This window comes from Chanodichthys erythropterus, chromosome 9, assembly GCF_024489055.1.
Source record: "Chanodichthys erythropterus isolate Z2021 chromosome 9, ASM2448905v1, whole genome shotgun sequence".
NCBI classification, from domain to species: Eukaryota; Metazoa; Chordata; class Actinopteri; order Cypriniformes; family Xenocyprididae; genus Chanodichthys; species Chanodichthys erythropterus.
The window spans coordinates 3,892,529-3,917,932 of record NC_090229.1 but is presented as its reverse complement, the minus strand read 5'-3'; the positions used below and the strand labels follow the sequence as shown (position 1 = coordinate 3,917,932).

The following is a 25,404-nucleotide window of genomic DNA, read 5'->3' as shown; positions in this document are numbered from 1 at the left end:
ACATGGAGGTGAGTAAATTATCAGGAAAATTTCATTTGAAAGTGAACTAATCCTTTAATGAGATTTAGATAAGAGCAACTTCCAAAATGTGCAGTTTTACAGGGTCTTCAGAACAAATCAATCAGGGCTTTGAGGCAAAAAGCCATCTAAATGTAACAAATATGCCATAGATATTTAGGATTTATGTGTGCAAAAAATAGCCAGAAGTGAAATGACATTTCTAATCCAACATTTGACATTTCTTTTACACTCTAGTATTGGTTTAGTGTCATTGCGTGCGCGCCCTGCAGGCGGCGCTGTGCGAGACGCGCTTCAGTCAGCCAGCGTGCACGCGCACCTACAGATGAACTTCAGCGATGCTCCTGACTGGACTCGCTCGGTGCGTCTGAAAGTGCGCAGATCTGTGAGAAAGTTCTTTTAAGCGGCATCTTTAGTATTAAAGCGAACTCTGAATAGGTTTTACGACGCGCCGTGATGGTGATAATGACGGGAGCTCGTGTTTGCGCGATGTTTGTGCTTGTAATGTGTGTGTCCGGAGTGTGTGAGGCGGGATGCGCGGACAGACCGACACCGAGATGCTGTCCGGGACGGAATAACGAGTGCGTGGAGAGGAGCGCGAGGAGAACCGTGTGTTACTGCGACACGTACTGCAGGAGGAGCGGCGACTGCTGCGACGATTACCAAAACGTGTGCCACATATCAGGTGAGTCCGTTAAACGACGTCGACGCCGATATAATGAGCCGTTAACCTGTTGCGGCATCACGTGACGTCACGCCGCTGTAATTGAAGTGCGTGAATTATAATTTTTTATTTATTTTATTTTTTTTGTAAACCCTTCGACTTAAAATATTTACTTGAAATAACCCCTGAAAATTTTAAGTTAATATTTTAATAATTTAACGACGCATTCGTCATTTTTAAAGTGTTTTATTAACGAATATTTACTTAAATTTTACTGTTTTTATTGAATTAATTAGCTTTTCATCACGTTTTTGGAAACCCTGCTGTAGAACAAAAAAAAATGAAGCTGAAGGATATATAAAAGAACCACAACACTCGTCAATTCTCACTTTTATTATGATTTTCAGTGGATCAGTTTCTCACACAAAGCATTATATGACTTAAGAAGATTGGGAATAAAAGTGCACAAGTCACGTGATCAAGTGTTGGTTACTATTCACTTTTGCTTTGTTAAAAAAAAGAACAGTAACACTATATTTTGCAGTATGATACATGTAGTTACTATTGTAATAACTATAAATTATGCATAATTACATGCAACTAACCCTAAACCAAACCAAAACCTAATCCTAAACCTAAACCTATAGTAAGTACATGTAGTTATTTAATATTACTCAGTACTTAAATGTATAATTACAGTGTAACAAAGACACCTTAAAATAAAGTGTAACCAAAAGAACTTAAATTTTACTCTTTTTTTTCTTTTTGATTGAATTAATTAGCTTTTCATCACGTTTTTGGAAACCTGCTGTAGAGCCAAAAAAAAAAAAAAAAAAAAATGAAGCTGAAGAAGAATATATAAAAGAACCACAACACTCGTCAATTCTCACTTTTATTATGATTTTCAGTGGATCAGTTTCTCACACAAAGCATTATATGACTTAAGAAGATTGGGAATAAAGTGCACAAGTCACATGATCAAGTGTTGGTTACTATTCACTTTTACTTTGTAAAAAAAAAGAGAACGGTAAAACTTTATTGCCATTGTTACATATGTTATATGTAGTTACTATTGTAATAGCTATAAATTATGCATAATTACATGCTACTAACCCTAAACCAAACAAAAGCCTAAGTACATGTAGTTATTTAATATTACTCAGTACTTAAATATATAATTACAGTGTAACAAAGACACATTAAAATAAAGTGTAGCCAAAAGAACCGCTAGATATTCTGCTATAAACATCTCCTTTTGCATTCTACAGGACTAAAAACACATTTTACAGTTTAATTCCTATATTTGGACTGAAATGCTGTTGGATAATTCAACTTAAAATTTAAATAATGTCAATTTTTTCAAAGCATGTTCTCAAATTTGGAAGATTGTAAGAGACAGAAGATTGAGGTTGATGGAGTATTGACAGAAATCAGCGGCTCAGAAACAGCTGGTCTCTCAGAGCAAATGATGTGACGTGATGAGTGAAGTATGTGTGTTGGTGAACCTGTGAACCATCATTATCTGTCTGTCTCTCATCTGCTTCAGCAGAACTCAGAAACGGCTTCAAATACACCTTATGTATGTGTATAAACAGTACATCCCATCAGCTCATGGCAGGAGCAGCATTCGGCTCTATATAAGGCAAAGCAATGTAAAGACGGCTTTCATCTCTCTGTTTTGACTTGAGGGAGGTCTTGAGTGGCTTCCAGGTTTGTTGGGCTTCTCAGGAGTTGCTCAATCGTCTGTTTACACTGTAAAACTCTCAGCTATATCAGTGAAACTTTAAAACATCTGAAAGCAGAGCATGACATCCGACAGTGTTTGAACCAAAAACACTTCGGTCGCACTTATAAATGAGTGTCGTTGCATTAGATAAGAACACAGTGTCGTTTTATTGAAAGGAAAGATACACAAACTGTTTAAAAGCAAAATATTTCACAAAAAGGAGTCGAAAAAATGCACAAATGGTTGTGATTCATGAATGCTTTTTAATGAAAACAGTCTGCAGATTACTGCTGAAGTGAAACACTGCAAAAATGAAAGTGAAAAATTAAAGAAGTTTAAGTTTACTGTAAAACAAATGTACGTTATTAATAATTTTTTTATTTTACAGAAAATATACATTTTGAAACATTTTTACTCTAAAATAGCTATAAAAACAAAGCCTTTGTGTAGCAATTAGGCATGTGACGGTATCAAATTTTCATGTTGCGATAATTGCATACGCTTATAACACGGTATACGGTATTATCACGGTATTGAAATAAGTTGCAAAAAAAGTGTTGTCATAGTATAACAGGTTTAAGAACTCTTAACTAATGAAGCCTTATGTCACTAAGTTTTACTGAACAATAACAAATAATCAGAAAATTTTCAATCATTATAGAGCATGTAGTAGTCCATATTAAAATGTAAAAATGTTTAAGTTTGGAAATAAATAGCCAGTTAAGTCTTTAAGTATTGGTGCTGTGATGAGCAACTTTGTGAAAACAAAAAACTGAATGGCTGTTTGAAGCATTTTAATTACTGTTCAGTAGCACAGCTGCTGTTAACGGGGTTTCCGGGGTAACCGCAGCATTTCTGCTATTCCATCAGCGCCCTCTGCTGAACATGCACTTTCATTCAGCGCATCTCTTTCACTCATTTTGCCATGTGCTTCTCATGCATGTTGGGTTTGTTTATATAGTGCGCGTGCATGCTGTGGATTTTATATGGTTGATGAAAATTTGAATAAAAATTTGAATAATTCATAATAAATAATTATTCATGGTATTTTGAGGTGCCCACGTAACAATATTGTGCGTATTTATTATCGTGATATGTCGTATTACCGAATATCGGCACAAGTTTAGTAGCAATTAGATGCTATTTACACTAAGTGACAGCAGCAGCATTTTCTTATATATATATATATATATATATATATGCTATTTACACTAGGTGAAAATAGCGATAGATTCTATTTACACCATGTAAAAATATCAGTTTTTTTGCAATAAGAGTAAATAGTAATTAGATGCTCTCTATACTTTATATTGGCAGATATTATTTGCACCTCAGTATTTTTGTACATTAACAGGATGCAATAATATCATAGAGTGTAAATGATTATATTTATTAAAATTATTAAATGGATGCTGCCTTATTGGGAGAATAAAATCCCTCCCTACACCTTCCTCTAACCCTACCCAATAAACACTTAATATTATTAAGCACTTGTTTGTAGTTTATTTCCACTTTTAGAACATTATTATCATTTTTACTGAAAATAAATGCGAGCTCGGCAAAAGGTGGATTAGAACCTGCGTCGATCACGTTAGAAGCCAAGTTTGCGAGCCTTACTCGCTACTGAAGACGTTGACTTCTGTGCATCTTTTTAAAAACTTAAGTGACCCAACCAGACATTGGTGGGCGGAGCTGGTGTAAATAGTGTTTGCCAACAAGGGACGCTATTTGCACTTAGTGTAAATAGACAGCCAATTTTTTATGCTTTCTCCTGTAACAAATTAAGACATTTCTGTCACAATATCACTTCTATCACAAAACAGTTGCCAAATATGGAACCTTGAGTTTCAGACCCTTCCAACGATATGTGTTTTTTCAAGATTAGAAAATGTTTTAATTATAAAATAGTCAAAATAAATTTTGTAATATGAAACAGTACACCGTCCACTAGGGGGAGGAGCTCGCTTAAAGGTTTTAACCCTCTTTGACCCAAAAATTGTTTACGTTATGGTCACACTTGTATTGTTCTTGGTCAAAAATGACCAAATTGGAAACAAATGGGAAGCAAATTTCATCTAGTGGAAACGTATTGCGCCCAAACAAAATCTTACTGAAGCTCATTTTTTTAGAGATCAATCACAAATTTGGAACCCAGTTGTTTAGATGTCTTTGATTTTCTCACAGTTTTAGAGTAAAATGTGTTTTGTAAAATATATATTTCATATGAAGTATTTTTAAATACTAATTTAAAAGTATTTTTATGCATTTTTTTCATAATAATAAACTTAAACTTCTGTAACTGTCAGTGCATTTTTCACTTCAGCAATAATCTGCCAGATATCTTCTTTAAAAAGAGACCAAACTGAATTTACGATGTTTTACGAGTTTCAAAATTTCATTGTCAAAACGTGATTAACAGGTAATAAATGGATCAAAACTATTCCATAAATATAATTTAGTACCATAAAATCCCCCAAAAATACAAAATATTAAATAAGAAACATTTTTGAACTAAAATATATTTCATTTAAATACATTTTTTTTGTTATTTTTGAAGAGCATCAGAGGGTTAAAGTACCAATTCCATGTTGACGCAATGTCCAAAGTTTTTCACAGTATGAATTTTGAATTTTTAAGCTTTTAAATGATACCTAATTTATGATGATTGCTAAAATATGTGATAGAAAAAAAGGCAATAAAAAAGAACATTAAGGGGTTAAAACTTGTAGTCTCTTCATCCCTTGTTTCGTTTCAGAGAGCTCAAATAAAGTTCTTCAAAGTTAACTCATCTATTCTTCGGATTTTCTGTCCAAACCGGACGTTGTTGGCAGGTGTGCTGTTGTCTTTGTGACTGTTCATCGGCATTGTCGCTGTGCAGATTGTTTTTATTATGAGTAATGTTGGGCTGGAGGGATTCGGTTGGTTTTTTGGTTTGTTCCCGTTTCCAAATAACAGCTTGTTCTGATTCATTCTGACACATACACTCCCTTACTCATGATTACTGCCATATGTGTGTGTGTTTCAGCAGTAGACTTGATATATATATAGCTGAGGAAACAAATATGCAAAATATTTTCTAAAAGAAAAACAGCTCTCTGAACCCTTAAGCAGATTTATATGTGTGTTTGGGTGTGTGACATTGCTAAACAATCATAGCTTAGAATTTTTCAGATTTATTTTCTTAACAATTGATAAATCTCAATATTTATTTGCTCAGAAATGGCTAATTTTAATTGGTGGTTCATTTATATCAATCAACCACACAGCCAGAAAGATTATTCAAAACCTGTAATGTAAGAATTAAAACAGTTAAGTCTCATTAAAAATAATCAAGGAAGGACCAATATAACAATGGGAACTACACAGTAAAAAAAGAAGCAATATTTACCTTCGTATATTTTATGTGCGTGTGTTTGAAAATACAGCAGTGTGTTTTTCATGAAGAAGGACGTCACCTCAGCCGCATGGAGTGAACAAACACACAGTGTTGAAATGGCAAAAATATAGAGGAAGAACAGGAATAGAGGTAGAAAGAAACCCATTTCTGCCCCTTTCTCTCTCCTGTAGCCTGGAGCAGGTTTTATTTAATTAGCTGCTCTTGATGTTTCCAGTAATTGTTCCCAGTCTTGGCTGTTATCTAACTTCAGATTATGTTGTTCAAGGCTGTGGGTCATTTACGGTTACACTCTGAACCACAAGTGAACTATAATACTAAAGCACAATGACTGTGTTCTGGAGGGATTGGTTTTGGACAGGACTGGGTCACATTATATATTGTCTGACGGTAGAAATGTTTAAACCGCTAGAGAGCTGTGCCGTTTATTATGTGAAGCATTGATGTAAGATTTATATTTGCTATGGATAATATGAACTGTTATTTGAGTCCATCAAAAGCACAAAAGGCAAGAAAACAATGAAATGAGATGAAGTACCTGTGCCATTTTAAAGTGTTTTATTGGATTATCCAAAAATACATTGAACATATTTGGTTTAAATGTCTAAAATTACAATTTGTTCAACCTCCCATTGCCAAAATAACAGCTCTGGATCTTCTCCTATAATGCATAAGGTTGATGAACACATAGCAAGAGATCTAAAACCATTCCTCCAGATCCTTCAGATTCAGAGACTCTTTTCTTCAGCTCATCCCACAAGTTTGTGATGGGGTTTGGGTCGGGGACTGCTATGTCCATTGGCAAAAACTTCATTCTGTGGTCAGTGAACTATTCTGTTGTTGATTTTGAGATGTGCTTTGGATCATTGCCATGCTGGAAGATCCAACCATGAGTCCATGACCCAGTTTAAGCTTCCGGACAAGGTCAGTCAGGTGTTTATGATACCGTGTCCGTGTGTCCTTGGGTCTTTGGAAGAAATTTAGCCCCACAGCATGTAAAATCCACCACCATACCTCACATGTTTCTGTCTACTACGCCACACTTACCTCTGATGTTTTTCCAAAAAGCTTCATTTTGGTCTCATCTGACCATTAAACCCAGTCCCACTGAAAGTTCTAGTAACGTCTGGCAAACTAGGTGCGTGAGATGCCACCAAATGTTTTTTTTTTTTTTACTGCAATCTTCCCAAACAGGTTGTGGTTATATACAGGTGAGGTCTGATCATAGTTTTGGAGACTTTCTGACCCCAAGACTTAACTCCCTGAGGTCTGAAAACGCGCCGGCGCGTTTTGCAGGATTTTTTTCACGTTGCAGCAAAACAGACTTAAAATACTCCGTCATTTCTTGTCATAGAGACATTAGTAATATATCAATTAAAACTATAGAATGTCTTCTTTTATTTGTGTACACTCAGAATAAAAACCCAATGTTGTGCTTTTTGTAAAATAAAGAAAACTAACATGATGCGTGATCTCTCGTGTCCCTCTGAATGAAGTCCAATCTGATAGTTCTCAGAAAATGAACTGTAACTTATGAATACTAATGACAAAAAAAATGACACTTATGTCTAAAGAAACGTTGAAATGTCAGGTTTTAAACAAACATTCTGTGTTTATGTAATCTGTATGAAAAGAGAGCCATGTCAGAAGTCTGTGATTCAGCTCATTACCCGCTAATGCCGCCACGCCCACGGAGCCAGTGCTATTCAGACGCAAATTCAGAGGCAATACATGCATTCATCATCTCAATCGTGTATTTATTGTCTTAAAAAGTGTTTATTTGGATGTTAAAGCCATTAGCGATCTGTAGAAGACATGCCATTAGTTGCTAGTTCCTTTTCTTCTTTATATGAATTTGTGGCCTAAAGGTGTACAGAGAGCGCCCTCCGGCTGCAAGTATGAATTAAAAACACCATTCCTGAAATGTCCTCTTCTTCTTTAGAATAATTTGTGGACTAAATGTGCACAGAGAGCGCCCACAGTATCCAGCACTCATATAGATGACAATAAATATTACTTCTCAGTATAGAAAATTGACATAAATATATAAGAATCCATCAGTATTTCTCCAAATGTGCATGCTTTTAAGCTAAAAGCCTATATGAAATGCCATAGAGGTAACATAATTGTTCAGACACTTTGCATCACAGAAATACATTATATTTTAAAGAATATAATAGAATACCATTATTTTAAATTGTAATAATATTTCACAGTATTGCTGTTTATGATGAGCTGAGACATTATTACAGAGGTTTTTTTCACAGCCTACCTGACTGAAAGGCCTCATTAATATGCAAGTCATTTCAGGTCATTATTATGCGATTATTTTGTCTTCTCAGATGTAAATGGCCCATTATTCATGATCATTCACGCCTCCATGCATACTGTGTTTCTTGACAAAAAGTGTCTTACAAAAACTAAATCAATATATTGTTTTATATGAATGAGTAGGCAGCATAATTTTTACATAATTCTGAAGCAAAAACTCTAGCCTACAACCTCCAATACCCAAAAGTCTTGTGAACACAGATTTAATATACTTTTTTTGGCCTTATTTCAGTGACTTATTTTTTTTGTTTTTTCAATAACCACGCATAAACATAATTCCTTCAAAAATACAAACATGTACATACATGTTCCTCACATATTATTGTAGCCTAGTTTGTGCTGAATACAGTGTAATGACACTTTTGTCATTTATTTGTTTATGAACAACTGAAAAAAGCACAAATGTCAGGGCATGCCAAAACTTCCCCAAGCCCCAAATCAGCCTCAGACTCCAGAGGGTTAACTACCATCTGCAATTCTTACAGTTTGTTTGGCGACTCAAAACATCCTCAGTGTATGGGGGGCCAATATAGACACACATCCTCTTCCAGGTAGATTGTCACCATCTCCAGTTGACTTAAACTTCATAATTATTGCCCAGATAGTGGAAATGAGTATTCCAACAATTGACCCATCGCAAAGACCCGTCCCCCCTTAGTTACTGTTGCTTTGTTCGACAAGCCATGGCGCTGTCATGCCACACAGAGTGAAAAATACATTGCAGAGCAAAACCTCTGTTGAGGTACCAAGCGAGCTGTACCAATACTAAAATGTGATGTGTAAACACTGCAGATCACTTATTGGTCAGAGAGAATCATCACTACCAGCATCATTGGATTTGCGATACAAGACACCAAACCCGCTAGATTTAAATAGTAGCAGCCACCGCGGTATCATTTGTTCAAACTACTTTTTTAAAGGACTTGCTTTAAACGACCGTTGCATGCAACTTGAAACAAGAAATGGCTGAACCGTGGTCAAAGACTATAGAATAACACAAGTTATACGAGTGTTACTCGTATTGTTTTGAATGGGAAAAAGTGTAACGCACAATATGGCGGAATAAGTCCCGCCTTCTAAATAAGAACCAATCGCCGACTGGTAAAGTCATTGCATCACTGCAGAGGCCGTTAGAAGCACTGGTTTCTATAGAAACAGTCAGACTCGCACCTCCGAAATGAGGCACAAGAGACGCGCATTTAGGTTTGCGCATGCGCATTAGCTTGATCCAGCCTGAAAAATAGATTTTTTGTCATGATTTCAAGAGTTTGGAAAAACATTTATGAGACAGTTGTTGTCAGATTTCATTGGTGATTGCAAATATGAAATTTAGTCGTAAGGTTGGCGAACAGTTTTGGAGAATTTGATGTTTCCCCATTCAAAGAGATAGGAGCTGCATGATGCCCAGGATGCCAGAGAGGCATTTCAAAGATGGCCGCCGAGTGAAATGACTTGTCTTAAAAGGACTTTGCTGTGGTCCATACACGAGGTGGTGGTGCAACTATAATGATCAGTCTATAATCACACCCACTAAACTGAAGTGGAAAAGCAAACCGATTAGTGCCGCTCAGTAACCTTCTGTCACACATCATTACGGTATTCTCAGGTCTTTCCCGTAGTGATGGATGATTATAGGAATTTTGCCTTTGTGTCACTTCAAATTTAAAGCTCAGTGAAACAGGAAGTCATGCCTTATCACTTGAAGGTGCAGTAAGCGATTTCAGAGAAACACTGTTGATATTTTAAATCACCAAAACAAACACGCCCCTACCTAAATGGACCACAACCATCTTAATAGCTCCGCCCCAAATACATGAACATGCTATGCACCACAGGCACCTCCCCGTCATGAGTGTATACGCCCCTTACTGCTGATTGGCTACAAGTGTATATTGGTGCTCGGTGTGATCCACTTTTAACAGCATTTCTCAGAAATCACTTACTGCACCTTTAAGTGTTCCTGATCACTAAAGTGAACTTAAAAACATAATATACCATACACATGGGAATATACTTCAGTTAGATTTTTTTACTCATTAGAATTTGTAGGGGTGCAAATAATTGTGGAAAACATTTTTCGTGAAAAAAAAAAATGGTTTTATAATTTTTTAATTAAAGGTTAGATTTATGTGAATATTTTGAATGAAAGATTAAGAGGAGCAATTGCAAACCATTATGGATATAACCATTATTTTAAAAGGTTTCTTTATATACAATTTTGGCCATACTATATTCAAGCCTCGTCTTTACAATGCATTCAAGCATTTCTGCCAAAACCCCCAGTCTACTATGAAAAAAAGAGGGTTGTTGATGTGAAATGTGATTAATTAATTAATGCATGACATGATTAATTATTCCATTAATGCAGCTAATGGAGCTGAGCAGATATGCCTGAAGTATAACCGAATGTAAATTCTGCCTAAGGATATTCTATAACACAGAAGATTCAATCAAAGTCAAAACAAGTTATAAGTAACAAAACACTCAATTACGTCCCAATTTGGATGCACAATTAAACAACATGTTGCTGGCTGTAGGAAGTTTGTTTACTAAACATTTTTATCATAATCATATCAATCTTGTATTATTATAGCAGTAGTCCATGGGAGGCTGGGGATTTTAACATGTGAGAGGTTTTTAGGCAGTCTGCTTCACATCATACACCTTAAGAGATGTTTAGTCTGCAGGAAGTGTTATTAAGGTTTCATGGTCTGTTTTGAACACTGATTTTATTCTGATGGCTGGTGAAAGATGTTGTTTCTATGACTCTGTCTTTGCTGTGAGGTTAGTGTGTTGATGTGAGTCTGTTTGATGTGTCTCAGGACAAAGTTTACTGTCTCTGTGACAGATTCCTGAAACTGGAGGAATGCTGAGGAATATCTAACGTGGGTTTGGTGGCCCTCGTAATCACCCGAATAAGAGCGTGTGTGAACAGTAAACAGGAAAACGCTGGTGCACATGTTGTGTGTTACCTGACTGAGTCAGCTGCATGTCTGCTCCTTTTCAGTTTTTATTTCATGAGCGTATCATCTTGAGGAAAAACACATGTTCCTCCGCTGGCTCCTCTCTGTCCTCCCACATCATCTCCTGACGAGACTACCGTTAATTAATACTCAGCAGAGCTGCTCCATCTGTGTTGCTTTGGCTCTGTATACAATGAATTAAAGTGTGCGATTACAGACTTCTAGTGTGCTGTTTTTCACTGACAGATCTTTGTGTGGCAATCAAATATTCGAGAGATTTCTGTATTATTTTCCTCCACATTTTGGGCATTCATTCAGAATTCTTTTAGTACTTGATTCTTTTAGAATGATTAAAAAGAACCCGGAATCACTTTAGATCTAATTGATCTGTAACACTTTACAATAAGGTCTCATTGGTGACCCCAGAGAGTGTTAGGGAGATTAAAACGTGTTGGGACCACCAGTGATGGTCCGAGTGAAGAGAGGCTTCTGGGAACAGGGCACGGGGCATATCTGCAGAAGTAATGCAGGGGAATGTGGGGAATTTGACAGGCCCTTTGTATGGAGGTGTGTGTTTGTGAGTGTGTTTGTGTTCATTGTGTCACTCTGGTGCGGAAGAACAGAAGAATGAGAACGAGCCATGAGGTCAGAACGGCATGAATGAAATAAAGCAGTGATTCCCAATAAGGGATACGTGATTGTTCATGTATCAGCATGATTTCAGCAGGAATGCTAATTTTTTGTCTTCCCTTTAAATTGCTACACAGATTTTATGTGGTTTACATAAGTCTGTAGGGCTGGGAAAGTTGTGCAACTTTAAGTGTGCTTTGGATTTCTTTAAATCCATTTATATACTTAAAATTGTGGTGCAAAACCCAGATTTTACTGCTCTGAGAGTCAAACAGGCCTGAAAACAGCAATAAAAAACTGATTTACAGGGTTTTAAAGTATCTCAACAAGTAGAGCGCACATCAGTCCAGATCAAATAAACAAATTAATTGGTTTATTATCATTGAGCTTGAGTTGTTTTGATTTTATTTGCTCTTTGAGTGTGTACTGATGTGTATTTTAATATTTTAATATGCAGTATTTTGTACATCAGTACTTTCAGTGTGGTTTACAGCTGCAGTCTACATGTGCTCCACGTTTGTGAGAATGGTGTGTGCTGTACATGCGTGTGAGTGATGCTTGTACCTGATTGCATGTGTGCACGCCAGCTGTGTTCGTGTGGTTAGCATGTTCTGGTGGATAACGTGAGCACATGTTACATATACAGAGTTAATCCTAAAGACTTGCTCTAAAACTTGGTGCATTATATCACACTGCTTTTTGAAAACATACAATATCCAGTGTTGAATGTATTATGCAATTTTTCAGTCTAATCATACCACTTCATTAGCGTCTTATTTTAGCTGGATTAATGGTAAATTTCACAAATAATTACAAAGAAACGGCAGGTAACACATTGAATTAAACATAAAAGTATTTTTTGCAAAATATACTCCACTAATCTGTTTTATTCACAATATTTTTTTAAGCTTTATTATGCAAAACACAATCTTTCTGAATAAACAATCAAAACAAACACACTTATTTTATGATAGTTCTTTAAGGAAACTCAGTTATGGAGAGAAAACCAAAATTTTTAACTTCTCCTAGTTGGTGAAAATGTGCTTTAACTCCCTGAGGTCTGAAAACGCATCGGCGCGTTTTGTAGGATTTTTTTCACATTGCAGCAAAACAGACTTAAAATACTCTGTCATTTCTTGTCATAGAGACATATGTAATATATCAATTTTAACTATACAATGTCTTCTTTTATTTGTGTACACAATGTTGTGCTTTTTGTAAAATAAAGAAAACTAACATGATGCGTGATCTCTCGTCTCCCTCTGAACCCTCTGAAGTCCAATCTGATAGTTCTCAGAAAATGAACTGTAACTTATGAATACTAATGACAAAAAAAATGACACATGTCTAAAGAAACGTTGAAATGTCAGGTTTTAAATTGTTCAAGTCAAATCGAAAACGAACATTCTGTGTTTATGTAATCTGTATGAAAAGAGAGCCATGTCAGAAGTCTGTGATTCAGCTCATTACCCGCTAATGCCGCCACGCCCACGGAGCCAGTGCTATTCAGACGCAAATTCAGAGGCAATACATGCATTCATCGTCTCAATCGTGTATTTATTGTCTTAAAAAGTGTTTATTTGGATGTTAAAGCCATGGTTAGCGATCTGTAGAAGACATGCCGTTAGTTCCTAGTTCCTTTTCTTCTTTATATGAATCTGTGGCCTAAAGGTGTACAGAGAGCGCCCTCCGGCTGCAAGTATGAATTAAAAACACCATTCCTGAAATTTCCTCTTCTTCTTTAGAATAATTTGTGGACTAAATGTGCACAGAGAGCGCCCTCTAGCTGCAAGTATGAATTGAAAACACAGTATCCAGCACTCATATTGATGAAAATAAATATTACTTCTCAGTATAGAAAATTGACATAAATATATAAGAATCCATCAATATTTCTCCAAATGTGCATGCTTTTAAGCTAAAAGCCTATTTGAAATGCCATAGAGGTAACATAATTGTTCAGACACTTTGCATCACAGAAATACATTATATTTTAAAGAATATAATAGAATACCATTATTTTTAAATTGTAATAATATTTCACAGTATTGCTGTTTATGATGAGCTGAAACATTATTACATAGGGTTTTTTTCACAGCTTTCCTGACTGAAAGGCCTCATTAATATGCAAGTCATTTCAGGTCATTATTATGTGATTATTTTGTCTTCTCAGGTGTAAATGGCCCATTATTCATGATCATTCACGCCTCCATGCATACTGTGTTTCTTGACAAAAAGTGTCTTACAAAAACTAAATCAATATATTGTTTTATATGAAGGAGTAGGCAGCATCATTTTTACATAATTCTGAAGCAAAAACTCTAGCCTACAACCTCCAATACCCAAAAGTCTTGTGAACACAGATTTAATATACTTTTTTTGGCCTTATTTCAGCGACTTCAATAACCACTAGGGGTGTAACGGTACACAAGTCACGGTTCGGTACAGTTTTCGGTACAGCAGGTGGAGAGAAAACTAAACATAAAATTGCTTTTTTTATTATTAAACAGAGGTTTACTGAACAAATTGTGTTTTTGTGTTTTTGTCTTTAAATATATTAAATTAAATTAAAACTAAAAGTTTCTTAAGGATAAAAAAAATTATCTCTGCTAATGCTATGAACTATGTAGGGAGCCCTAACTTGAAAGAAGCCCAAACTATTAGCCTAAATTCAATTGCTTTTTATTTTGAGATAAAATAATCAACACTCAAATAACAAATTGTATGCAAACCTGTAAGCTGCACCTAAGGCAGTTTTTGCATTAACTTCTAAATGTTTTTACTCCAATTCGTTGTTGAAATATAATCATTTCTACACAGTGGCTGTTATTTTAACATCAGATTTATTTAAACATACATTAAATAGCCTAATCAGGATATCACTATTAAGTAAAATAATGAATATATTGGCTAATACAGTGCATATATTAAGCGAAAGAGTTCATTTCTCTAGCGAACTAACAAGCTGTGAACACTGAATGGCTTTTCTGAGGTAAATGCATCATGACATAGGCTATTGTTGAATACGGACGCTTTCATTGATGTCTTTCCACCGTTGAAACACTGAATGAGCGATTACATGAGATATGACCGTTTCAGTAAGTTGTACTGAATCTTGCAACATACCTTCAGATGTTCTTTCATGTTTATTCTGTAACTAGTATGAAGGAGGAAGAGATGAACACATTCACTTGCGCTCCGCGCTCGCGCTGCCGGTTGAACTGAGGCGCCTGTACAGTGATCTGTCACCCCACATCAAAGCACGTCAAAATGGCATTTTCTGTTTAAACTTCATGATTTCGTGGACAGAATTTGAAGGATGACACTTTGTTTCTTATCGAAAGTAACAAAACGCAGAGCTTATTGCGGTTATTGGTGGTGAATATTGGTTGCAATGTAATGCTTCGGTACACACGTGCACCGTACCGAAAGCCCTGTACCGAAACGGTTCAGTACAAATACGTGTACCGTTACACCCCTAATAACCACGCATAAACATTATTCCTTCAAAAATAAAAACATGTGCATACATGTTCCTCACATATTATTGTAGCCTAGTTTGTGCTGAATACAGTGTAATGACACTTTTGTCATTTATATGTTTATGAACAACTGAAAAAAGCACAAATGTCAGGGCATGCCAAAACTTCCCCAAGCCCCAAATCAGCCTCAGACTCCAGAGGGTTAAGAGCTTTAGTTTGGTTGAGATATATAGTAGCAATAATGAGTAAACCTAAAACCTAAATATTTGTTCCTTCTCCTCAATACAGGACCACAAACACTGATGTGCCACAGAAATCACTGTCTTAAGTTTACTAATATTTTCAAACTTATAACCATGTGAATCTGTCGGGGATCTTGTGTTCCTCTGAACCTCACATGAGAGAGCAGCTGTGTTTTTGAGATCTACACTCAATGTCGCTTGCTTTCTTCTCTGTTTGTGTGTAGTATGAGGTCGTGTATGATGTCACTGCACACAGCTGCTCACCCATGTAAGGTTACAAACTCTTAATGTGAGCTGGTATACATGCATTTGTCACCTACACTTAAAAAATTAATTCAGGGGAATTTTTTAAAATTAAGTTGCTGTAACTTAATTAAATTGTCTTTATCTTTGGAAATTGGGCAGTGGATTTCTAGTTCCCATCATGCTTTGCTTAGGACTGGATGAGGAGAATAGAGTGGTGCAGTGATGCATTTTTGTGGGCCAACCCGTAAGTTATCATCATACTAGTTTTGTTTATGCAGCAAATTAAGTTCCTCTAACTCAATGTAGATTGTTGGTTAAGCAGTTGTCATAACAAAAAAAAAATGATGCACTATTTTTTTTGTTGATCCAAAACATTTGTTTTTATGGTGTACTTTAATATTAATCTAACTAACTATCTTTAACATTATTCCCTTTTATGACTGATTGCATGTAAACGGTTTTCATGGTCGATTTAAAGAAAACATCTGCTCCTCTCTCTCCTTTTCCTCTCAGCAGCTATAGACTGTGAAGTCAGGCAGTGGGGTCCCTGGTCTCCCTGTTCATCTGTCTGTGGGGCGGGGACTACAGAGCGAAGCCGACAGGTAGCCACGCCCCCACGCAACGGAGGCGCTCCGTGTCCCGATCTCAAACAGCGCAGAGGGTGTCTCGCACACAATGAGGCCTGCAGTGCAGTTAAAGGTAACATACAGACTTGCTCGGTTAAACCCTAGTATTGCTGTCTTCTGCCTACATAGGCAGCACACTTCTAAGGCAGCATCCAAACTGCACTGGACTTTTTTCACATTTCAGGGGTTCTGAGATGTGGATGTCATCATAGTTGAGTAAACTCGTATTGTGGTGAATGGAAACTGCACCACCTATACCACCTAACTTTGCATTGGGAGTGCGCATATAATCCCTTAATATGCTATGTAGACAACACACTAGGTTTTGAAACAGCTAGTGTGTCAATGTGTGTGTGATCCAGGGTGAGATAAAGAGGGAATGAAAAATGTGTGTTTGTTTATAGATTTGGAGTCAATGTCAGTGTATGAGAATTCCCACATCAGTATTGCATTATATCAGTACTAAATCATTCCACCTTCAGAGGCTTGAAGAGATGCATTTTACTACCTCCGTGTCTTTGAGCGCAGATGTGTGCTGCATTTATTGTTTTTTCAGCTGAGATCTCATAGTAAGATGTTTGACAACAGACAAAAGTTGGCAAATATATTTTTTCCCCCAACGTTCATTATTTTAGAGAGTTTTTCACCATTCTAATAACCTTTTAGTGTCTTGACAAATGCATACAAATATCCCATAAATGTCTTTCAATCAGTATATACTGTAAGCTCATAAAAAAAAGGCATGAATTAATTATATAAGAATGAGAAATATTGTTTTAGAAGTACACTGCTTAAACTGTCCGTGTGTGTGTGTGTTGTATGCTCTGGTGCTGTGTTTTGTCTCTGGAGGAGTTTAATTTGCTCTCTTTCATTATCTTGATCTCTTCCTCCTCTTTAGAGGTGGCCAAAATCCTGCCTGACTCATTCAAGCGGAACTTTAAGGACCCTTGGAGACGGCCGCACATGCTTATGAAGGAGGAGAAGAAGAGGTGAGAGTGATGGAACATTTTAGAAAGCAGAACAAATGCAACTGCGAAAATAAAACAGAACATTAACAGATAATTCAAACACATTCCTATAACCGAAGGTTGCGCAGAGAGTTTAATCATCAACAGTGTTGCCTAGACTTGCAGTGACCTTCACATCTGGAACAAGACGAATATGTAGCTGTTTGTTAGGATTATTGAAATGATCGTTAGTCATAGTTTCAGTCAAACCAAGACCTGGCATGTGGTGGATATCTGTGTTTTGACTATCCAGGTACATGCTGGATAATTACAGAAAGGTATCATCAAGATATTTGTATTTGTATATATGGGTCAATGTGTAATCCTGAAAGTCGCATGAAATTAAAATTCAACCTTTTAATCTTCGAAGTGCATGTATACGTTTTATAAAAAAAAAAGACTTCCAAAAGACATCCAATCAACAACTGGATGCAAAAAACAAGACCCTGTCCTACATTTTTATTCAGTAATTCGATGCACTTCACAATATGGAAGAAAAGATCTGTCACTACTTCTGTTTTATCGTGACTTCAAAGGGATAGTTTGCCCCAAAATGAAAATCCTCATTTCATTCCAAACCCTAATGAACTTAATTTTTGTTCAAGTTAATTAGCAGCTTATGGAGCAGAGTACTGTGCACAGTAAAAAAAGAATGGACACCAGTGCTTCCCACAGGTTTGAAATATACTCGCGGTGGTAGCCGCCTATTACCCACGGCACAAAAATGGTCTACTACATGTGACAAACAAATAATGTGTGATTTTTAACAGTATTTTTATTTATTGAAATTAATTTTAATTACATAGCATATTACACTTAATTACATACTATTATTATGCATTGTAAATTATGCAAAATTACAGCATTTAAATGGTTTTCCTTTTCCTATGTTCTCCTTGCTGTCATATAGTGTCTCTCTCAGTGAATGGGACACAGATTTTACTAGTAAAATTTATAAAATGAATAATATATGTGTCAAATGTTCTTAGTCTTTTCTTCCTGTGGGGGAGACTACTATCATTTACTATGAATTAAATGGAAATCAAATTAAATACAATTTATTGTGTAACCAAAATACCAATAATGCCCAAAAGAAAAAGAAAAAAACTTAGCGTGTGACTTTTAATTATAAACAAGCCTGAAATACACCGGGACTCTTATTTTGAAATGTCTGTACTATTGCAGGCTGATCCTTCAGATTCTTACAATCGTCTAAAACATTTTATATAAAGAGCATGAAGTAGAATTTGTAAGAATTCACCAACTTGAGTTCATTAGCAATCGCTTGGCATAAATCTGTGCTTTTCATTGATTGAGAATCACTTTGAAGCAGACTGAAGCGCTGTTGTGCGAGCTTGTAGAACACGCAACAGCGCCCCCTTGTGACTTTGCAAAATGCAGCACCCGTGGGAATGTCAGTGGGAGTAAACATTTCATTACCTTGCGCGGATATAAAAGTATAAGAGGATAAAAATAATAAAAGCAAAAATGTGTCTCCAAATATACTTGGACGGCTGTTATAACACGTGGTCGCCCCGCCCAAGTAAAGTCTATGTGTGGGAAGCACTGGACACTTGGGCTGTAAAGATAAAAAATGGCGACAAAAAAAAAAAGTAACTTAAAAGTAGTCAACTTGTACACTACATTCCAAGTATTTGTGTGAGGGACAACCCAAAAGTCATTATTCACTGGGTATCTTTCTGCTCAAATTCTTCTATATTCTTCTACTACACGCCGTTTTTGTGTGTGTCCCTTTAAATACAAATGAGCTGCTGCTCCCGGCTCCCTTTCCAGAAGAGGGCGGAGCTTTAACAGCTCAACAACAACAAAGCTGGAGAATCTCACGCAGCCAAATTGAGGATTGTCTCATTGACTCAGGAAGATGTTACAATTTTTAGAATGAAACTGGACGTTTCTGAATGGTTAGTGGATAAATTTATGTAGTAATTTATGTAAATTTATAGAGTTAATCGTTAGTCAACTCATCCACTAGCATGTGCTAGCATAATCTTTTGTGCAAATCCAGCGTTGAATTGACCCTTGTTTGTGAAGCAGTCCGGCATAAAATGACTAAAAACATTATAATACAACAACTCTTCCTCTTCTCTAAAGCAGCCCAACATGGCCTCGCCCCCTTTGTTGTGTGTTCTCGGGGGCGGGGTTTATGTAAATTTTAGGGTTAGTGATGTCACCAACCTGGGAAGAAGCCTGTTGTATAGTCTCTACCAGCCGTTTGTTGTAGTCCTTAAATTCTGTAAAAGAAAATATCTCCCTTTGCACTTTGAGCGTTGTAACTTTGCTGATGTTGTTTATGTTCAAACAGCAACATTACACACTAACTAAAGTTAAAAAAGTGAAATCATAATCAATATAAAATATTCATACTAAAAGCCACAAAAACCTTTTTCACAGGTTCTATTTTCTAAGTACATCATCCTAAATCCACAACTTAATTTAAATAATTTCACAAGCCCATCCTTAAGTCACTTTATGTCCTTTGTTACATCCTTAGTAAAACCTGACTGAGGACAGGAAATCAGATTAGTGTGTGTGTGTGTGGGACATTAAGAGAATGAATGCGACATGTGATCAGTGTGCAGATAATGAGGAGTTAAATAGGATAGCAGGAATTAAATCGCAGGTGCAGGTTCAAATGAACTGAGATTAAACGACTATCTGAGGTTCCTTCTAAGCAGCGCAGGAAATCCTAGAGCACACCCTTTCATTAATCACAGGTGTAGTTTCAGCATGATGGATGTGTGTGTGGGTGAGAGAGAGAGAGCATGAGAAAGACGACCAGGACAACATGCAGACCACAGAGGAGGAAGGAACGCCACAAAGGCAACACATCAAACTAAATAATTCCAGCGTAGGAAGGCTGACCTTTAACCTTATACAGCCTGCACTGACTGCAACACACAAGCACACACAAAGGAATTATTATTGAGACAAAAAGAAAGTGTTTAAGAATCCAATCTTTAATACTTTGTGGACAGTGTATAGTACATGATTCAAACATCTTCTGACCAGTGAATTTCCATGGCTTCTCCAGTTTAATGATTACTAGATAATGACATTTATACATTGGAATTGTTTGATATTTTAAAGCCAAGCATACCTAGAAATGAAGCATAACATTATGACCACCTTCCTAATAATGTGTTGGTTCCCCCTTTTTTCTGCCAAAACAGCCCTGACCCGTCGGGGCATGGACTCCTCTAAACCCCTAAAGGTGTGCTGTGGGATCTGACACCAAGATATTAGCAGCAGATCCTGTAAGTTGTAAGGTGGAGCCTCAGAGGATCGGACTTGTTTGTTCAGCACATCTCACAGATGCTTGATTGAATTGAGATCTGGAGAATTTGAAGTCTCAAACTCGTTGTTGTGCTCCTCAAACCATTCCTGAACCATTTTTGCTTTGTGTCAGGAGCATTATCCTGCTGAAAGAGGCCACAGACACCAGGGAATACCGTTTCCATGAAAGGGTGTACATGGTTTGCAGCAATGCTTAGGTAGGTGGTACGTGTCAAAGTAACATCCACATGGATGGCAGGACCCAAGGTTTCCCAGCAGATCATTGCCCAACGTGATTCATCAGACCAGGCCACCTTCTTCCATTGCTCCGTGGTCCAGTTCTGATGCTCACTGTTGGCTCTTTCGGCGGTGGACAGGGGTCAGCATGGGCACCCTGACTGGTCTGCAGCTATGCAGCTCCATACGCAACAAACTGATGCACTGTGTATTCTGACACCTTTCTATCAGAACCAGCATTTAACGAGTTCGTTTGCCCATATAATCTTTAGGATATTAGGTTAGCTAATTTGGCTTGCTGTCCACTGAGGAGGGGCTCGATGAAGCATCTTCAACTCGAGCTCTGATACACCCCCCAGTGAATAAATATAGGATGTGATTACATAGGGCAAGGTACCTGAAATGAAGGTGGAGTTTGGGGAGGTGGAGGGATGCTGAAACAGCTGAGACTGAAGAGAGGTAAGCAGCTGCTTATATGCTCTGGCTGTTGATTGGAAGATTAGATGGGCTCGCTCATCTCTAAATTACGTTTAGGAACTTCACTAACTTCTTGAGCAATTTGAGCTCATCTGTTGGACCCAGTCGCTGGTTCACCACTGTTGGAGCACTTTTGATAGATACTGACCACTGCAGACCGGGAACACCCCACAAGAGCTGCAGTTTTGGAGATGCTCTGATCCAGTCGTCTAGCCATCACAATTTGGCCCTTGTCAAACTCGCTCAAATCCTTACGCTTGCCAAATTTTCCTGCTTCGAACTCATCAACTTTGAGGACAAAATGTTCACTTGCTGCCTAATATTTCAGGTGCCGTGATGAAGAGATCATCAGTGTTATTCACTTCATCTGTCAGTGCTCATAATGTTATGCCTGATCAGTGTATAAACCGGGTGTGTCTCATACGTCCTGAAAAGTGAAGCTGCGGGCTCTTTGATCGCCCCCTGGAGGCTGGATGCAGTACAGGTCATAAACCCCGCCCTCTCAATGCAGTCGAATGAGACTTCAGTGAAAACTTAAAATTAAATTCTGCTTCAAATAAAACTTTCTGAAAGATGGTTTTGGTCATTTAAGGTAGTTGTTATCACACTGATATATATTCAATTGTTCGTTTTTGTGATGATTTAGATTTTAGCTAGCAATTTGATGCTATAAAAACGGGGCGTGTCGTCATGATTCGAAGTTAATAGACAGCTTGTCTGAGGACTGTCGGAGCTTCGAGGGGAGATTGAAGATGTTAATTGTTAACTGTTGTTTGTTAACTGATGTTAACTGTTAATTTTCGATTTCTTTGTTATTTAACACCAACAAAATGAGTTGTTCAGCAGTAAACTGTACTAACCGACCTACAGGATCTGACGGATCACTGAACTTTTTTTCTGTAACATCAAATGTGGGTGTTATAAGATAATTAATAAATGTTATTAGTTAAGATAACACACCTAATGTTAACCATGTCAGGAAAAAGCAGGTGATCGTTATCTGGCAGTTACTTATTATTTTTATGGGTATAAAATAATAATTAGCAGGACAAAACTAATGATAGCTTACTCTAATTACAGCAATCGATCTCCTGTAACGTTAGTTGAACTTGATTTAAAATGGCAGGACCGTTTCTGACGATTTAGAGTTGTTTCTAGTGACATATTATATTGAGTTTATCTGATGAATTTGCTGTTTTAAAAGTATTATTGCTCTAGTAACAGAATAGCCTATTATTTTATTGGTAGAATTTTAAATTGTATATAATTTTTATAGTCTATTTAAAATACATGAGTGATGACGCAGTCGTCTGGGCGGAAGTTTGATACCACGACTCCGCCTCCGGCTCAACTGACGATTCCTTCTGCGCATGCCCAGGCTCCAAACTTTTTTTTTTTTTTGACGTATTGCGTAACGTGTCCATTTTGGCTTCAGTTCAGTACAATGGAAGGAAGCGGCGTCGCGTCGTCCATCTTTTTTTACAGTCTATGGTATATACACTGTAGACATTTTATTAATGCCATGTCCGTTTTTTCTGTGATTTCAATGACCCTGATAGAAACTGGCACTGTCAAGCTCCAAAAAGGACAAAAACATATATCAATAAAAGTAGTCCAACATAAAAGTTGCTCATTCATATGCAAAGTACAAACAATGTCTTTGCTCATATCATGAGTGTGGCAGGTTTGCCAGATTTCCAGTGAATAATATAGTTTGCAAATGGTGTTATTTTGTCTGAATTTCTCTCTTTTGCAGTTATTGCGTGCAGATGCGTGTGAAGCAGGCGAGCGCTGCGTGTAAGGTGAGACCGTGGAGTGCTGGTTTGGTCCGCGAGCGCGCCGTATGTGTCGAGTGTCAGAGCGACGCCATGACGACCGATAACCGCTGCCTTGGAGACGGGCTGCAGAACATCAGGTACGTATTGCACACGCATTCATATGCAGACACGCTCACAAAAACTGAGGTCTTTAACATATAATGTCTTTTCCACTAGGACCTACTGGACCGCTGCATCAGCACCAGGTTGCTCTGGGTCGTGGGTTCGAGAGTCATTCACTGAGGACTGTCGGTGTCCATCTTACTCCATGATTTTTGTCTGAACCAACACACCCTTTAAAGCTAATTTTGAGGGACATGTTATTCCAAAGCCTATTTTTTAAGCCAAATTGTCTCCATCAAAAGTTAAGCAATAACGCCACAGCATATCCATGTATCTGTGCCTCCACCAAACCAACACACAACCCTGTTTTTCTGAAGCTCTTCTATCTACCTCCAGAATTCACCTGCACCCGTTTCTGATGCCTTATATTATAGTTTTCTCTGTACTGTTTTTCTACTCTGATTCTGATGTACTGTATTTATATACGTTTGAATGTATCTTCCATTTGTCAGTTTGTGTGTTTGTGTCTGTGCAATTATGCACCTGCAGTAATGTTTGTCCGTTTTGCGTGTTTTTGAATGCAAAACTTGTTTGTTAATGCACGTGTCGCTGAAAGAGAAGCTAATGTTTATGAATGTTTCTATTTTTAGTATTTCAGTTTCTCGAGATCCCTTCTTTGCTCTTTTTCATGAGTTCTGGAAAGTGTCCTGACCTGTAGAATACTATGAAGGGCACTTTCACACTGTTAAACCAAAGTCGCTTTGACATTAGCGTTCAGTTTGTTTGGTTGGTCTGAAAGCTGTATTTGAAACCGCACTTGATTCTTCTTGAAAATGGGATAGGGTTCTTGTGTTTGCAATTGGTATAAAAGCCAAAATGGTGCAAATTGTGGTCGTGAACTACATCTGATGATGTGCAATTTGCCCGTGACAGTATAAATTAATTTCTCTTTGCTGCTTGTCTCTTCATAAAATCCCATTTATTTTATTAAAATAAATTTGCAGTTTATTTATTATTACAGCATCTCTGACTCTCGCGCACACATATAACATCAGGACTGCGCCAAATAAACGCTTTCTAGATTGCAGCTTCATTGTATTTTTCATTAAGTAATATTTCAACAGCTTGAGATTTATTTATGCTCTTGTATGATTTTGTTATTTGCAATGTTACTCTTTTTCCATCACACATTAAACAGTCATACGTCTGTTAATTTTCTTTCATTTCTTGCATTTAGTTGTTGTTTTTCAGTGTCATAATTGACATATTGGTGTGACTCTCAGATCACTAACCCAGTCATTGGCGTCACCGAGCCGAACTAGGTATTTAGCGTGCATGTGCTCATTACAGATCAAAGGGCTTGTCTTGTTTACATACACCCGTCTGCACACATACTATGCTCACTACATATATTTTATGGCATTATTTGCATGCTTGCTCAGCAGAATGCTAAGTACAGCATACTTGAGATTCAGGTAATGTGTTTTCTCCCTAACACACTTGAGGTTCAGTTTGTTGGATGGAATGTACCTGAATGATACCCAACACAGTTACTCTAACCAGTACATTCTGCACTGCTTTACATATACAAGCCAAACGTTTTGGCACACGATTAAGGGCCAGTTTACATGCAAATTTATTTCCATAATGACCAACACAATCTACCAATTAGCATCTGGTTTAAGACATGCTTTTTTGGGCGGTAAATAATGGCACAAATACCAGTAAATTGACTAGCTCAAACCTTAGTAAATCCCCTTGTGATTGTAAAAGATGTAGGCTAGTAAGAGCTGTGTGTCTAAAACTTACTCCCCTGAACTCAACGACAGACACTAGAGACTGTGGTATTTAGCCTCCTTGTTAGAGCGCCCGACTCCCATGCCGGTGGACCCGGGTTCGAGTCCTGCTTAGACCGGGCAGTTTGAACAGGAGGGGTTACATGATTTTCATTTAAATACTCCACAAATTGTCTGAAAGGGAAACTCCACCAAATGCATATGCAATAAGGTCAGCTGCAAAAATAACTAAATTTGTTATACTTATTAAAACCCTGTAAAGCTTCTGCTTAAATGCTTTCAATTCATTTTGCATAAACAACATGATACAAACATTAGTTTTCTAACTAAATGAATGTATGAATGTCTTTACAAAAATTGTGTATATACTATATATACATTCTTTACAAAT

The 25,404-nt window shown here is 37.1% G+C and overlaps 1 protein-coding gene across 2 annotated transcripts; it reads left to right on the top strand.

Moving 5' to 3' along the window:
- The first annotated feature begins 331 nt into the window (after positions 1 to 331).
- On the top strand, positions 332 to 25,172 carry si:dkey-178e17.3 (somatomedin-B and thrombospondin type-1 domain-containing protein). Of its 2 annotated transcripts, none has more exons than XM_067394290.1 (5): positions 332 to 703; positions 16,210 to 16,395; positions 17,221 to 17,311; positions 23,094 to 23,252; positions 23,332 to 25,172. In XM_067394290.1, the coding sequence occupies exons 1-5, from the start codon at positions 475 to 477 to the stop codon at positions 23,435 to 23,437; spliced, it is 771 nt and encodes a 256-aa protein (XP_067250391.1). In that variant the 5' UTR covers positions 332 to 474; the 3' UTR covers positions 23,438 to 25,172. The 2 variants fall into 2 exon arrangements, with proteins under 2 accessions (XP_067250391.1, XP_067250392.1); XM_067394291.1 differs by having other exon boundaries at positions 16,213 to 16,395; positions 23,332 to 25,162.
- Positions 25,173 to 25,404: the final 232 nt, after the last annotated feature.

Bases quoted from the DNA above. Each gene is read 5' to 3' on its own strand.
- si:dkey-178e17.3 (XM_067394290.1), top strand. From the start codon at position 475: ATGGTGATAATGACGGGAGCTCGTGTTTGCGCGATGTTTGTGCTTGTA. The intron at 16,396-17,220 runs GTAACATACAGA...CCTCCTCTTTAG, and splicing joins GGCCTGCAGTGCAGTTAAAG to AGGTGGCCAAAATCCTGCCT. The intron at 23,253-23,331 runs GTACGTATTGCA...CTTTTCCACTAG, and splicing joins GACGGGCTGCAGAACATCAG to GACCTACTGGACCGCTGCAT.